The 16,109-nt window shown below is 43.7% G+C and overlaps 1 protein-coding gene and 1 long non-coding RNA gene across 2 annotated transcripts in view; both read left to right on the forward strand.

The window, feature by feature from the left end:
* The first annotated feature begins 1,162 nt into the window (after positions 1-1,162).
* The window catches only part of LANCL2 (LanC like 2), a 33,408-nt gene continuing 18,461 nt past the window's right edge, over positions 1,163-16,109 (forward strand). The window contains exons 1-2 of the mRNA XM_015618380.2: positions 1,163-2,104; positions 12,348-12,465. Coding sequence (XP_015473866.1) covers positions 1,904-2,104; positions 12,348-12,465 — 319 coding nt within the window. The 5' untranslated portion in view covers positions 1,163-1,903. The remainder of the gene's footprint in view (positions 2,105-12,347; positions 12,466-16,109) is intronic.
* Positions 6,300-12,341, forward strand: LOC117243890. The gene is made up of 3 exons (XR_004495883.1): positions 6,300-8,316; positions 8,433-8,573; positions 8,716-12,341. It is a non-coding gene; the product is annotated as an uncharacterized LOC117243890 (long non-coding RNA).

A 16,109-nucleotide genomic window follows, 5' to 3' on the forward strand; every position in this document is an offset into this window, starting at 1 on the left:
AGAGGATATTTTATAGCTTACTCTAATTTTTTTAAAGTGACTGGTTATATTTGCTTCCAGAGCAAGTACAAGGTATTTCTTGTCAGAGAGGTTGTTTAGAATTTCTGCTTTGTCATCAGCTCAATTTATAAAAATAAAAAGCAATGAAGCAAGTATTAATTCAAATTCATATCCTGTGACAAAGCAACAGACATGTCCCATTTATTCATATGTATATTGCTACAAACAAATGTAAACTGAAACCAGTGCCAGGACAGATGTCATCTATATTTAAGCTCACACATTGAATATGTATTTTGATAGCAATAAAACTACCCAATGCATAAAACTAAAGATCAGTAAGTCTGCACTATTGTGCCAGTTATTGAATTAATGCTTTATGGTCCGTCTGACTTACAATTACTGGCAAAAAGGAATGGCATAGTTGGGAGTAAATATTTCATGGCATAATGAGGTCTCCTGCGACTGTATTTTTACCAATACTGTGTGCAGTGTTTGGCCAGACTGCAGGCTTTCTGCCAGCTCGCTCTACACAGCGATGTTTTAGGACGCAGTATCAATTCCTGGAGGCTATGACTATGTCGGCAGTATGTACCATTTATTTGCGAATAGAAAAGATTTATCCTCGATGATTGTATGATGAGAGATGTCCCTCTCATGTGGAGCACTTCTAGCTTAAAGTGAAGGTGTCATAAGACGACGGCCTAAATCTGTGGTGACACAGTGCCCTGGCATTCAGCTCCCCCCTCCCAGGACTGGATCCGAGACACAAACGCGTGATTCACACGGGATCCAGACGCTGCTCCTCCCCAGGTGGGATGCGATCCCACCCTCACGTCCAGCCGCCACCGCCGATCGCTGAGGGCCTTCCCCACCCCGCTCCGCCAGCCCTCTCCAGGGCTGTGAGGTTTTCTGATGTCTTTTTGGGGGGCTGGGGGGTGTTTTTCTAGCACGTTTTGGCCTGTCGGAGCGGGCACCCCGTCCGCAGAACGGTGAGCGCGCTCAGGCCAACATTACAGCCCGGGGGCGGGCCGAGGGAAGGAGACCACCCCCCTTCTCCCCGGGGAGCTGCCTCCTCTCGCCGGCTGAGGGGCGGTCGCCGCCGGCTGTGCCGTCCCCGCCGGGCGGTAGCCGAGGAGCGCGTCCCTCCCTCCCGCCGGGGCTGGCCGGGGGCCGGCGCGGGGGCTGCCAGCGGATGAGCGCGGCCCGGCGGCGGCTGCGGATGAGCCGGCCGAAGGAGGTGGTGGCGTACTGCCTGCTCCTGGGGCTGTCCGTGCCCCTCCTGCTGCTGCTGCCGCTCCTCTGAGATGCGCCGGGCGGCGGCTCGGCCCCGCATCGCGGGGACGGGCGGGAGGAGCCGGCGGCAGCCCCGCTCCGCCGCCCGGCGTGCTGCCGGCGGCAGCAGCAGCCCGAGGCACTGACGCCCCGGCGGGGGAGGATGAGGCGCTGGGACGAGCTTTGCAGCGGTGCCACCCAGCCTGCGCCGGCGGGCGGGCTGCCTCTTCCCGCGGGGGGGCCCGGCCGCGGCCCCGGCCGCGCTCTGCCCCTGTACAGGCTGTGATGCCGCCGCGCTCGGCGCTCCCCCGCCCCGGCTGACAGGGACGCCGAGCAGAGCCGCGGCGTCGCAGCTTTCCCTTTCGCCTTCCAAAGTTGGGCTTCGGTGGCTCGGGGCGGCGGCGCCTCCGCCCTGGGGCGGCCCCGATGGGCCCGCGGCCGCGGGCACTGTCACTGCAGCCACCCTCCTGACCCAGCCCCAGCCCCAGCGGCACGGCTGCTGTAGCCGGGGGCAGCTGTTGCCGGGGGCGGCCGCGGCGCTCGCGTTGCTGCAAAGGCGCCGCTCTGCGGGGCGGAGTGTGTCCCCGCCGGCTCGCCGTGCGGGGAGGCGGGCCGGGGGCCGGCTGAGATGGGAGAGAGCATGTCCAAGAGGCTGAAGCTGCAGCTGGGTGGTGAAGCGGAGATGGAGGAGCGGGCTTTCGCCAACCCCTACCCCGACTACCAGCCCCAGGGAGCCGTGGCAGCCCCCAGCGCGGCGGACGCCCACCGGGACAGGGCACTGCAGCCTCCGGCGGAGGAGGAGTCCCTCCCCTTCGGCGCCGACGGGAAGGTGAGTCCCGGGCGGCGGGCAGGCGCCGCGTCCCGGACCCCGGGCCCGGCCTCACCCGCGGGTCGCTCGCTCCCGACGACAGCGGCGGCCCCGCGGCGCGGGCGGCCGTGGTTCCGCCCCGGGGCGGCTCCGGCGGGGCGCGGGCCCGGCGGCGGGGGCGGTGGGGCTGCCCGCGGCCTGCGCGCCGGGCGAGCTCGGGGCGGCCGCCGAGGCCTCGGGGGCGCCCGAGGAGAGGGAGCGGCGGGGTGAACTGAGGGAAGGAGCGGGAGCTCAGCCCGGCCGCACGGCTCGGAGTCGGCAGCAGTGGCTCTTAATGCGGGCTGTTTGTTTTATTCCGGTACGGAAGTGAACGTGGTGCCTCAGCTGGAGGTAGTAGAACACTGTAAGACACAACAGCAATAGCTGCTCTTACCACGGTGGTTCTGTGTCTCAGAAGAAGTCAGCACAAGTTGCCCGAGTTTCACCAGAGAAAGTGCTTAAGGGAATGGAAAAGATGAGCGCCCATCTAGAAAAGAGTTTATTCTCAGGTTGTTACCTGAGACGCTGTGAAGCTAGACTGTTCTCACGTGTTTATTCACACTGACATACGCACATTTATAGGTTCAGGTGCACCATGATAGGCACCTCTCAGTCGGTTCATGCCCCCAGAAGGTCTGCCTGGTAGAATTGGTCACACAAGGCTTTCAGTCTTCCTGCTCTGCTTATCTCCTGGATGCCACGTGCTGCTGTTTGGTATACTATGAGTGTCCTAGGTTTTAAGTAGAGAAGCTTCTCTGGCCTAGCTTCTTACCATCCAGGCTGAATTAAGCTGCAGAAGGAATGCCTGAATATGGACTTCCTTGTCATTTAGCCTCATCTTTCAATCCTGTGCAGCTTTGTCATCTTTTGCATGGAAAACACTGCTTGGTGACACTGCTACATGCACAGATGCATTGAGGGTGAGGAAGTTAGCTTCTTAGCTCTCTTGATTGTATGCTGGGATGAGTAAAGGAGCTGTTGGTATCAGCTCTGTATTTTTCTGCTTGTGGCAATATGGAATTACCTTGACTTACTGACAGAGTGAGGCAAGGATGGTGATGGCCAACAGTGGGAGGGACACTCTCTCTGACCCTTGTCAGTACCAGCAGGACACCATCAGCTCACCATCAGTCCAAGGAAATGAAAGGTTTCACTAAGTTGTTTATGACTGAGGTTTATGAAGTTGTACATGGCTAAGCAGAGTGCAAAAAAGATAATATTTTGGGTCTTCAGTGTCTTAGCTGCTGCAGTTAATTGCAGCTGTCAAAAGCAGAGCATTTGAGAAGGTTTAAAAAACAAGAGTAGGTTCAAAAGTGAAATCTGCTTTGTTTTGTACACAACTCCCTGGTAGTATGCTGAGTGTTGGTAAAATTATTATTTTTTTTCCTTTGTGGAAGAGAACTGTTATTTCTCTGTTCTTTTGTATCTGGCTTAGTCTATAAAAATCATCCAAGTATGATGAGTTCAATTATAAAGGCAGAGAGGAGATGGCAGAACCACTGTAAGCTATATATTATTGTTAAATAGGTTAAAAATATAACAAGTCCTTTATAGGCCAGTCATCTTTCTTGTGTACCTGCTTTAAATCCCACACTTCATGCCATTTTTTAAAAGAGAAAATACTCCTGATCTAGATGGACCAACGCTTTCTCAAGCGAGATAACAAGAAGAATGGTGAAATATCAAAAGAAGATGAACATCCTTAAAAATTAAGTTTTAGAGTATGCTAGCTCCATTGCAAAATAGTACAACTCTTAATTTACTTCAGCTTTGATTCTTGAATGAATCTAAATTGAGAGACATTGTTCTGTGGCAGAACTGATATGAGTTAGTCAAGAATTTCTAGCCCTGTGTTCACATTAGGAATACCTGTTATGCTCTCCTATGCATGAGAATGGTGTTTTACAATGGGTGAAAATGTTTTTTCTCAACATCATTTGTGGATGACATTCCTTGTTGAGGAGTGTCAGTCAGCAGCTATTTTGCAGGTGTGTTCAGAAAATATGTTAGAGGACCTGTGTAGTTGTGTTTTTGATAAAAGGTGGTGTCTGGGCTTTGTTCAGGAGGATGAAGCACCTCTGGAAAACAAATCTTCTGTACTGTCTTAAAACCATGTAACTACAGCAATTCTGTGCATCTCGAAGGAGAAGGCAGAAGCAAGTGTGCATTTTCTTGTAAAATTTCATCTGTAAAATCTCAGGAGTCATCTTATGTATTTCTGGGCTAGAATGTAGCTGTGAGTATATTTATGTGTATTTATATTCTTTGAAGAATTTGCATGATGTCACTCCTAGTATTATGCTTTTGTGAGATTTCATGATGGGTACTCTTGGGGTGCTTCTGTTGTTGTTGTTTGTGATTTTCAGTTTATGTTTTAGTGGTTTATTTTTACATTTAATGGCACCCATTCCATCAGAGAAATGTCTTTGCTTGCCTGAAGTCCCAGTGAAGGCAAAAGGACTTTACACAGGGTATGAACTCTGTTCTGTAAATTTCTGTATACAAGCACACAGGTTTCCTAAAAATGAGAGCATCTTTCAGGAGGCCTCAGTGCACTGCATAATTCCTTCCTTCCATCTGCTGCTGAGTGGAGCAAGGAGTGTTGAGTGACTCACATAAATGACAGCCTGAGGTGTGCGGGGCTCTGCTGTTGTCATGGAAAGCAATGCATTATTAATCCATTTGATTTCTTAGTCTGTCATGGCTGGCATCTAAAATTCACCTGGTTGATAAAAGGACAAGAAGCTATTCAAGACATTGTCTGAAACGTGAGACAATCGGGATAAAATTCTGCATATGGAAATGTGTGTGGGTAAAATATTGTTCAGAAATCTTAAAGGTATGGGAGTAGGAGAAACAGAATTTGAGGTTGCTGATTAGCTTTCTTATAAATAGTCACAGTAAACACTGCAGCTATCTGTGTGGTCTCTGCTCATGCAGTTGAAATTCGCTGTTTCCATGACTAGATTTCTTCACCATTAAAGTATCATGAACTTAAATTGCTTCTGTAACTTTTCTGAGATAGCCAAGGTAATTCACCAGACAGCATTAATTCTAGATTAACAAGAAACATAATTTTAAATGTAAACCTTTGTTTAATAAGTGATAAATCTTTCAATTAAATATATATCCTGTAGTCTTTTTCCTTTTCATGTGGGCCCCACAGAGATATTTTAGCCTAAAAGGTTACCTACAGATACTATCTCAAAGTGGCTAGTCCAAAAATTTTCAAAATGAAAATGTACATGATCAGGGGAGGCAGAGAAATGAATAGACTCATAACAAAGAACACTCCCTAGTTCTTAGTTCCCTAGTATGGTAGAAGAGAGTGGGAAAGCTCTAAAGGATTTCCTGGGAAGGAAAAGGGTGAGGAGAGCTTGCTGCTGAGGGGTGGTGATGGCTTGTTCGAGGACCTACTGCCCACTGTCCTTGGCGCCACCACAGCCTGGTGCCTACATTTATAATAGTCAGGTGTGATTTGGGATTCTCCTTCACACTGACTAGAGGCCAGTGACATGGGAAAAAAAGTCAGCCTGATATTATCTGCTCAGCCAGGGGAAGGTGGAAGCCTAGACAATGATTTGGATTTTGTGGTTGTGCCAAAAAGAGAAGCATCCTTGTCATTGAGAAATTAACACGATCCCAGCCCTTACTTTAAGATTATTTGAATTTGTTGTGGAGTCACAAGACAGAAGCAAAATTAGATTCAGCCTTCATGGATTGGTCACTAGAATGCCCAAACTTCTTTTTTAGGCAAATTCTTTCTTTATAAGTTTTTTTCTGGCTTACAGTGCTCTGAGAAATTAGAAAAAAGTGGTATGTTCTGAAAAGTGTATGCAGTACCTTATTAGGCTTTGCAGGGGACTCCTTACAGGGAACCTGTTTCAAAGATAATGGTGCTCATTGGCAAATATGTATTAATGGTGATATAGAATATTTACATAGATTTATAATTTGGGTGATTTAGCAGTGTTTCCTAATGCTTTCTCAGTTTCCTAATGCTTTCTCAGTCTTCTGTTACTCTGGTAATTCCTCTATGTGGCTTTCAATCTTCCTTCTCTGTAAAATATATGTGTGTATATATATGTTTACACATATATATGTGTATGTATGTATATGTGTTTTATGGGTTTTTTTCATAGCCCCACTTGTCTTTTCCCTTTGTTTTTTGGTTTTGTGGGTGGTTTAGTTTGGTTTTGGATTTTTTTTTGTTTTTGTTTATTTATTTTTTTTTTAATTTTCAGGGCATTTTACTGGTCTCACTGGCAGCAAGTTCTCTGTGTTCTGGGACTGACTCAGCAGCAGTGGGATTTATACAATTTATTGCACTGGAGGCAAAATTCAATCTCCAAAGCCAGTAAATAATTCTTCCCACTTTTTTTCCAGAGATGTGGGATGATGTAGCTGCATTTCTTGAGCTTGTTACTTTTTTGATAATTTCTTGGCATCCCAACTTGGGCATATGCTATTTTCATAAGGGACTCTGAAACAAGAAAGGTTTGTGTGGGAACTGACAGTGGTCAAATAAGAGATTTTTAAGCTTCAGGCATTAGCTTGAGCCTGTGTGAAACCAAGTCACATAACTTTCTTAGACTGACCTGAGAAGTGTGGCTTGGGAAATCATAAGGAGGAATCCACACAGTCCTTGGAAAGGAAAATAACCTTTGCAGGTGTTGTTTGCATCCTTGTTGTTTACTTACAAGAAACAGTCAAGGGGTGGTGTTCCAATTGTCCAGTGATGGTGCTGTGTTAATGTTAAGTTATGTTAATGTTAATGTTAAGTTTCACCTCTCAGACCCTTCTATGAAACATCTGTAATAATAAAACTTGCTTTCTTGTACAACCCAGCTAGAGAGTCTGTGTTGTGCTTCACTGTTCCTAATATAGTGCGGCAGGTTTGCAGTATTCTCTGATTCTTCAGATCAGCACTGAACACCACTTAGGGCTTTTCTGATGCTTTTGTAGTGAAAGCTTCTCCTGCCATTCAGGAGGTGAGTGGAGGCTTAACCATAGAGTTAAGCCTGTTTGGTTTTAGTCAACCGGTTCTGAATGAAAATACTTTGTAAAATGAAACCCCCAAATTCTGATTAAATTGTCTCACATCCATCCACTCTTCATCAGCTTCCAGTTTTATCTTGCAAACCTGCATGTTAATGAGTTGTTACTCCAGCTAGTTGTGTGGGCAAGTGCAATAGCACATACTTGCTTCCTGGTGAAAATAAATTTTATTTGGGTCTAGCTGCACTGATCTGCTGTCAAGCTCAATATGTGGGATATATCTGCTCTCTGTGCATTGAGGTAATTTAGACAGAACTGGTAGAGGTTTTATCTTTTTTGCAACTTGAGGACCACCTAAAAATGTCACAGCTGGGCCAGAGACTTCTGTGTAGTGAGTGACATTGAATCATACTTACAGCAGACTTGTATTTACTCAGCTTTCAAGAAGTAGCATGCTGGTGTTGGGCTACCTGGAGGACCAGCGATTTTCAGTATTGCTCTTTTACTTTATCAGTCTCCATTTGTCAAAACTCAGGATATCTGTTAATCATGTTTATTTTTGTTGCCAATAATCTGGAGCTTTTTGATGATTCTTTGTGATGATCTAGATCTTTAAGCTTTGGGTTTTTGCTGTCTTATATACAATGAGACATATAACTTTTTTCACACACAGATGCATTAGAGACACAGTCTTCTTATTTCTCACATGCTTTAAGTAGTTCTTTCTATTACTTGAATGTTTGCCTTTTAATGATGTTTTTCGTGTCCTTATGTCCTCTGAGACAGGGTGATGACTGTGTTTAAAGCCTATTGCTAAGCTGGCATTTGTAGCAGTGTAAGAATTTGCCTACAGCTATTGATTTTTCTATCTCTTCCTCCCTTCCCCCTCTTTTTTTCTTTTTACTTTTATTTTTTTACTTTATTTTTTTTTACTTTTTTCCCCCATTATCACATGTATGGCACTAAGTGACAGATCACTGAAAAACAGCACAATGTGTTCTACAGGCAGCAATGTTTCAAAGCGTTTATTAGGCATGTGGTTTTGCAGAACTGACAGTTGCTTCTGGAGGACCTGTCTGAGAAGTATCAGAGAACTGTTTCAGTGTTTCAGAGGCTTGGTGATGAGCTTCAACAGTACCTGGTACTTTCAGAGAAGAAAGCGCTGCTCTTGGAGCTGTAAGCGTCTTTTGACTTAGGTAAAAATAAAGTAGAACTTGTTCTTCTGTACAAAAAGGCTGGTCAGCTCCTAGCAGACCTTGCTAGGTTCTGCACATGGGTTCCTACTGCCATCCCTTCTGGTTTGCTTTTGCAGGAACTTGTGGAGGTGAGCGTGAGAGCTCATCCTGCTTCAATAGACCCATGCTCTAATGCATGGGTGTGAAACCTGGCTCCCTTACAGTCAGTGGCAACATTCCCAATGACTTCAGTACAGCCAGGATTCTTCAGCTGAGCTGTGAGTTTTCTCCTACTACATTCTTCCTTGCCAATATCTGTCGTGTCCTTTCGGCAATCTTCTATGGTTTTTGAGTGAGTTCTTGCTGCAGTACCAATCTGAGCTGTACTTTCTTCTCTTTGAAATGCACTTTGGCTGAAAGACAACACAGCACCATGTTATGTGTCCTGTTCTACACATCACCAACAGCAAAGTGAGGTGAAATAAAATTGTATTGGTAAGTTGCACAAGTGTGTTGAGGTCATCTCCTTTCTGCTTCTGCAGAATCAGTTGCTTACTTCTGCAGTCTGGTTTTGCACATAGCATCAGTCCCCCAAAAACTGATGAATTAAAATAGGGTTAAAAGTAAGACGGTTGTTTTGGGAGCTGGTGGTGGCAAGAAAGATTGGTACATTGGCAACTTGTGAGGAAACTATGAACTGAGTCTCCATTGCCCTGCTGTGACTCTGCACAAGTTCTTAGCATAGAGGTAATGAGCAAGTAAATGCCAAGAGGTGTTTTTAAACAACACATGGCTATCTGAATGTCTTTGACAGATACAAACCAGATTACTCATCCAATGTTTGTCAAACAAGAGTGTTACTTTTAATGACAAGAGGAGTGCCATGAGGCCTCAGGGTTGCATTGTTAGACTTAGATCAGCACTGTGATATTTGGTTCAAATGTGCATGCAAAACTTTAAAGTTACAGACTTCTCCTACCTAGCAGAAATCATGATATACAATGCATATGTAGTAGCTGCTTATTGCCTCATCTGCTCTTGATTCTGGTTTGTTTTAGCACCATGGTTGTAAAGCTGGATATGTCTGCAATGGTCAGTAAGAATCGGTATGTTATTGTAATGTTGACTACAAGTGAAGAGTTTGGGTTTTTTAGGAGACTTTTATTTGCATTATGATGTATTTTTTATAATCACAGAATATTCCGTGTTGGAATGGACCTATAGCAACCATTGAGTCCAACTCTTACGTGAATAGACCATTTGGAGATCAAACCCATGACCTTGCTGCTATTAGCACTGTGCCCTAATGTGGGTGTGTAGTTCTAGTGCTGAATTTACAGAAGATGAGTTAAATTCTCTTTAGAAACCCCACAAATGAAAGAAAGCAGATAGTGGAGACATATTGCTAACAAGGACAGCATAATTTAGACTTCTTGTGATTAGTACCAAAGGTGAGTGATGTTACATAAGTACTTACGTTCTTTACATTTTTGTTGGCTTTGGAAGACTTTGTTTTGGGATGTAGCTTTTCCTGCTGTCTCACTGCAATGGAAAAAGTTATATGGTTCAAATAAATAACAAAACCATTAATTTCCAAACCAAGATATTTAATTTTTTCTTCATTATTTTTGTGCTGATAATGAGCCTTTTTAGTTACCATAACCAATATATCACAAGGCTCTATTTGGTGTAATGAGGAATGAGCTCTCTTTTTTTTCGTTTTGACTATATGAAACTTCAGCAATGTTTGGGATGATAGTGGTTGTTCTTTCTGCAGCAGCAGAGGAGTAATACAGCAGTTGAATTCCTGTAGAGAGCCTTTTCTAGTTACTCTTCAGCTCCTGCTATCACCCAGTCTTTTGTGAACCAGAAGTAAATATGCTACTGGATATCAGAGATCAGGCTTCCTGGTTTTTGTTTGTCCCTACAGGAATAACAAGTCACCTGCAGAAAAGGCTGAATGCCAGCTGGAAACATCCTCGTGAGATGAATGTGCTTCTGATGAAAATCAGTCTATGCTCCACACAAGTGTGTGTGTTAGGCTCGGTTGTAATGCTGCCCTAAGATTCCTTGAAGGAAGTTTTTAGATCTTCTAAAGCCACCTTTCAACATTAATTTCTTCATGTTATTAATTTATTCTAGTGCATGTAAGCATCTGTTAGAAGTTTATAGGGGAATCTTATAAAATGATCAGTGACAGTACTAGGTTGTGAAAGCTTCAGAGCAGCCAGAAAAAAAGAGAGGCAGTGGTAGAGGAGTAGATAGCTAGAGAAAACTTCGTTGCCACTTACGACCTATTCATCCTAACATAAGCTTGGGAGTAGCTTTGTTTGGGCTTACAGATAATTATAAAAATATTCATTAAAATATCCTTTAATCTGTGATTTTTCAAGCACCGAACCAAGACAAGTAAGTTACAATTCGTGTTCTAGACAGAAGGATTACCAACCTAGCTAAATTATTTGTATGGGACTGAGCTTTCAATGCAGAATGAATACTAGATGTCCTAGTATTCTCCTCCTACCTCCAAGTAATTTAATCTGAGGTTTGATATAAAATATCCTGATTTGGTAACAGCAGGTGTATTGTCAGAACAAAAAGATGACCAGCATGCTTGTGATATGCAGTAGTTAAATAAATGGGGAGTCTGAAGCCTTAGTTCACTCTTGTCAGATAAGCTGAGCTCTGTGCCTGGATGCATCCACGTGAATATCCTCATGCTGTTTCACCATATGCCTTAGCACTGGCATAGCTGTCTTTTGAAGAAGAGAAGCCCTGCCCTTGGGGAAGGTTTTCCTTTGTGTTGAGACCTCACTGAACTAGTCAAAAAAGGGTTGGTGGTGGGGTGGTAGTTGGGATGTGCACAATACAGTTCCCTAACAGAAAGTTGAGGAGTAACATATTAAAGTTGAGGAGTAACAGGCTTCAGATGCCTACTGTGTTTGGTTGCTATTTCTAGAGATATTGGAGAAGGTTAAGGTGTCTCTAGCTTGTTCCTAGAATGATACGTGTTCAATGTGAGCTATAAAGGCACAGTTTTCCTTTTCCCTTCCTATCCTACCATTTATATCCTTAAATGGATTTGAACTATTGACCCTGGAGATTTCTGGTGTGTCAGAAGCCTTGTGCAATTCTTCTAATCTTTCTGATTTCTGAATCTGTTGGATGGATGTTTGAAATCACTGATGTTTATTTGAAATTCCACTCTGAATTTTGTACTCTGAAGAGTACAAAATGTGGTACATCTTGAGTAATCAGTTGCATGCTGGCATCCAGGACCTGTAATTTATCCAAACCCCACACTTTTGGGATGTGCTGCAGGTCAGTCAAGGACTTACCTTACTACTGTGCTAATTTCCGTGTTCTTTAGCTTTAAGGAGTAATCAGTAACATATCTTCCCTAAAAGTGTGCATAATGAGAGAGAAATGTTGGCAAGAATAAAGTATCCCCTGTTATATTTCATGCATTTCATCTATATAAATATTTTTTGTCAAAAGTATAAGCAAGAAGTGTGTAAAATTGAAGACGTGTTTCTCTGCCTTCATGCTTGAGCTGAAGATGCTGAGCTGGAGATACTCATCTTCTTTGACTTAATTGTCTTGAGTATGAACATTTGTCTTCCTTGGGCTGTTTCCTGCTCTGTAGTGCTATAAAGGGTGTGCAGGGACCTTGTGATGAGAGCAAGCATCTATAACTTGGGGCTTGTGCTGTTTGTCCATAACATGGTCTTGGTACTAGGACCCTGATTAGAATTACATACTGTCACAGTGTCTATAGCTGTTCTTTGTGTGACTTCAAAGAATGCACAGGTAATTTTTGTCTAATGTAGATACTTGTAACTTACCCTAAAATGTAGTCAGAATACATTTACATAAGACACACTTAAGATGAACCACTTTGATACTGCTGATTGCTGTGTGTGTTATTTATTTCCTAATTATTTTTTGTTTGGGTTTGGTTTGGTTTTCTTCCCAAACAAGGAAGTGGAGCAGGCACTTTGGATTCTTTAATTTGTTTCTTTTCTGGTTCATTCCCTGTCTCCTGCTTTCAGGTCAATGCTCGGTTCTTAAAACGGATCCAGGCAAAAATCAAAGACCTTCTGCAACAAATGGAGGAAGGGCTGAAGACGGCAGATCCACATGACTGCTCTGCCTATACTGGCTGGACTGGTGAGAAAGCTAGAATTTGAATGAATTGTATTTGTTAAATGATGTAATTGGATTTATTCACAGGAGATTCTGATATTCTCATAGGAGTGGCAGAAATACTCTGTTACATTTTTGTGAGTTGTTTTTTCTTTTAACCCTGGAGTCTTGATCACTACTTTCTGTCACTTGCATTGACTTCAGCAGACAAAGATACAGAATAATTGGCTTCTCTATATGGAGATCATTGTTTTGCAAAAGGAGTAGATTTCCGAAGGCTGCTCTTTTGTCTTACCTCTTGCTTCTTTAAGTTTGCTTTTAAAAATGAGTTATTTTTCACCTTTTTCTATTCAATGGGCTACTAGTTAGCAGTTCTCTAGTGGTAGCAGAATCTTCTAATCATGGAGTAGATGGGGGGAATATGTTCTGTGGCCAGAAGCTTGGAGCCTTCAGATCTGGAATTTGTATAGTTTGGCTGTTCTTACTCTGTACAAAAATGGTAAAATGATTGTATGAGGAGATGTGTAGAGGTGTGGTTGCAAGACTATGAAGATCATGAAGAAAATTAGGCATGTGCAGGTGATGGTTATTGCTAAGGACCATTTTTGATTTAGCATTGCATCACTGATGCTGTCCAGATGTAAATGAGACCTTCTAATTAGTGTAATTTAATGCCACCTGGCAACTAAATATCACACAGCTGAGCACTCACACCTTGCCCTTCCTACATCCCCTCTGTCATAGTTGCATAGACAGGGGATTTGAAAAAAAAAGATAAAACCCATGGACTGAGATAAGAACAGTTTAATAATTGAAATAAAATAATAATAATAGTAATGGAACCAACGATAATAATTACAATTGTAATGGAAAGGGGAGAGGGATAAAATACAAGAGAAGTGATTCAGAATGGCTTTTCTCACCACCTGCTCACCAAAGTCCAGCCCATGCCTGAGCAGTGATTGGTGGCTTCCAGCCAGCTCCTCCCAGTTTATGTACCCAGCATGATGTCCTGTGGTAGGGGAAATCCCTTTGGCCAGTTCCTGTCAGTTGTCTTGGCCATGGTCCCTCCCAGCATCTTGTGCACCTGCTCCCTGGCAGAGCATGGGAAACTGAAAAGTCCTTGTCTTAGGGTAAGCACTGCTCAGCAACAACTAAAACATCAATGTGCTCTCAGTGTTATTCTCACACTAAATTCAAACCACAGCACTGTAGCTACAGAGAAGAAAATTAACTATATCCTGGCTGAAACCAGGACACTGATCCTTTAGGCAGAGCCTACAGTTTTCATGTCTGATGTGGTCACCATGCTTCAAGTTGCCAGGACATGTCCATCTAGGCCTGCTGGATAGAATTCTGTTCCTGCTCTTCTAGCTCAAGCTTCAGGCATACTTAAACTTTTAGCACCACATGTTTGAAATGTGCCCTGAGGAGATGTACTCTTTTATCTCTATGTCTTGGGGGAGGAGTAGCATGGAAAAGCTCTCCAGCCTTCATCCATCCTTGGGCTAAAATCTGGCAATTAAAGGGTAAAATTTCTTTGCTTTCTTCTTGATGTTTCGGTACAGATGGTCCTGTGGGTGGATGGGTGGGGAACTTTTAGACAGCTCAGGCTTAAAAGATAGACGTGTTTCAGGGTCTGAAAGTGACTGGCTGCTGGGTGCGTGCAGATCTCCAGTGGTGGGCTTTCTCGTGCTGACAGTACAGAATGGCTCCCGGGGAGCTGTGTTCTGACACAGTGACTGACAACTGAAATTATGGCTGATAAACCAGAGCATGCTGAAAATGAGTCATAAGGTAAAAGTAACACAGCCGTCATTAGCTGAAACAGGAATATGGATGAAAAAGTGACGTTGTCTAATGAGTGTGGGATTTTTCCATCCTGTAGAAGGATTGCCATCTACATCTATTCCAAGCTGTTAACTTCTTTTAAGGCTCCTGTGGATATGGTTCTGAATAAAAGTATTTAAATGATCAGGCTTTTAAAATACTTAATGCAGATACTTTTTCCCCAAACCTGCTCTTTGCTGCATTTTGCTAGTGTTCAAATCAGAAGGTAAAAGTAGTGCTGTAAACAACTGCCCTGCTTTTTATGTACCAAGTCTAGAGAAATCCTGTTGGCAGTGCAGTCGTGAGCACTGGCTTGCATTTTGTGAGACATCTTTAAAATCTTGGAAGACCTACTGTTGGCATGTGGCAATCATAGGACACATGTAAGAGTCCATCTTACTTACACAAGTACTATTTTACATGCCAGATCTCTTGGAGGAGCCATTTTGATGGTGTTGCACCAAGAAACACTAGGAAGGATTAGATGAACTGGACTTCATGGCTACATTTCTAATCATCCTTTGATCAAGCCAAGATATTTATGCATTTGTTGCAGCATAAAAAAGGGTTCCACAAATCCCTGTAAACAGCTCACAAGTTCCCAGGTACTGAACTGGGCTACCCAAGCTTTGCAGCCTTCTGCTTAGATTTACCTAGAAAGGCATTTGAGAATGTACCTCTCTTGTGGTGCTGCTGGTCTTGTACTACTGAGGTAGCCTCTCTGTGAGCTAAGTGGGCCTTGTGTGTACTTGGCTTTGGATGAGGCTCAGGAGAGTGCTCTCTCCATTCAGAAATGGGTTTGAGTTACAGTGTGGTCTGGAGATACGTGATTTACTTCTGAAAGTGTATGCTTGCAGTTGGCCAATAGACATCCACTTAGATGGATTTGTTTCACTTCCTTCAGCCTACATTGTTGTTATTTCTAAGGTTTTGGTTTCTTTTAATGGAAACCTACGTAATGAGTTTAGTGGAGTGAAGCTTGATAGTACCTCCTGGCATTCTCCAAGCCTTGGTTTGACTTCTGGCTTTTGCAAACCAGCTTTGCTTGTACAAGCTTGTAATCTTGTTGTGAAATACTTTAAGGGACTGTGAAAAACTTAGCAACTTGAATCCCAAAACTCATCAAAAGATTCTTTTAAAAACCAAGTAGGAAGTCACTTCTTGCATATAATAGATGAGTATTGTATAGTTAGTTTACTCAGTCACATGTGTGCTTGTTAGCTCACATTTTTGAATCTTCAGTGATTTCTTTGTGTAGTGGGTTGATGCTGGCTGAATGCAGAGCACCTGCAAAGTCTGTCTCTCACAGGAAAGAGAAAAATATAACAAAGGTTTCATGTGTTGAGATAAGGATCAGGAGAGATTACTCACTGAATACCATCATGGCCAAAGCAGGCTAGGATTAAAGATATTAATTGAATTTATTGCTAACAAAGTCAGAGCAGGATAATGAAAAGTAAAATAAGACCTTCAAAACACCTTCCTCCCACCTCTCCTTTCTTCCCAGCTCTGCATCCTCCCCAGCATCACAGAGAGACAGGGAATGGTTGTTATGGTCAGTTCATCACCCATGTTTTCATCTGCTGCTTAGGGGGAAGAGTCATTCCCCTGCTCCCCTACAGGGTCCCTCCTGCAGGAGACAGTTCTCCATGAACTTCTCCAGTGTGAGTCCATCTCACAAGCAGCAGCTGTCTGCAAACTGCTGCAGCATGAATCACTCCTCCATGGGGTGCAATCCTTCAACCACAAGCTGCTCCAGCATAGGGTGCTCTCTCCTCAGGGATTATAGCCTCCTTCCAATAGGTCACAGCCTCCTCTTAGGTGTGCTCCATGAGTCT

The sequence above is a fragment of the Parus major genome, chromosome 2 (assembly GCF_001522545.3).
Source record: "Parus major isolate Abel chromosome 2, Parus_major1.1, whole genome shotgun sequence".
Lineage (NCBI taxonomy): Eukaryota > Metazoa > Chordata > Aves > Passeriformes > Paridae > Parus > Parus major.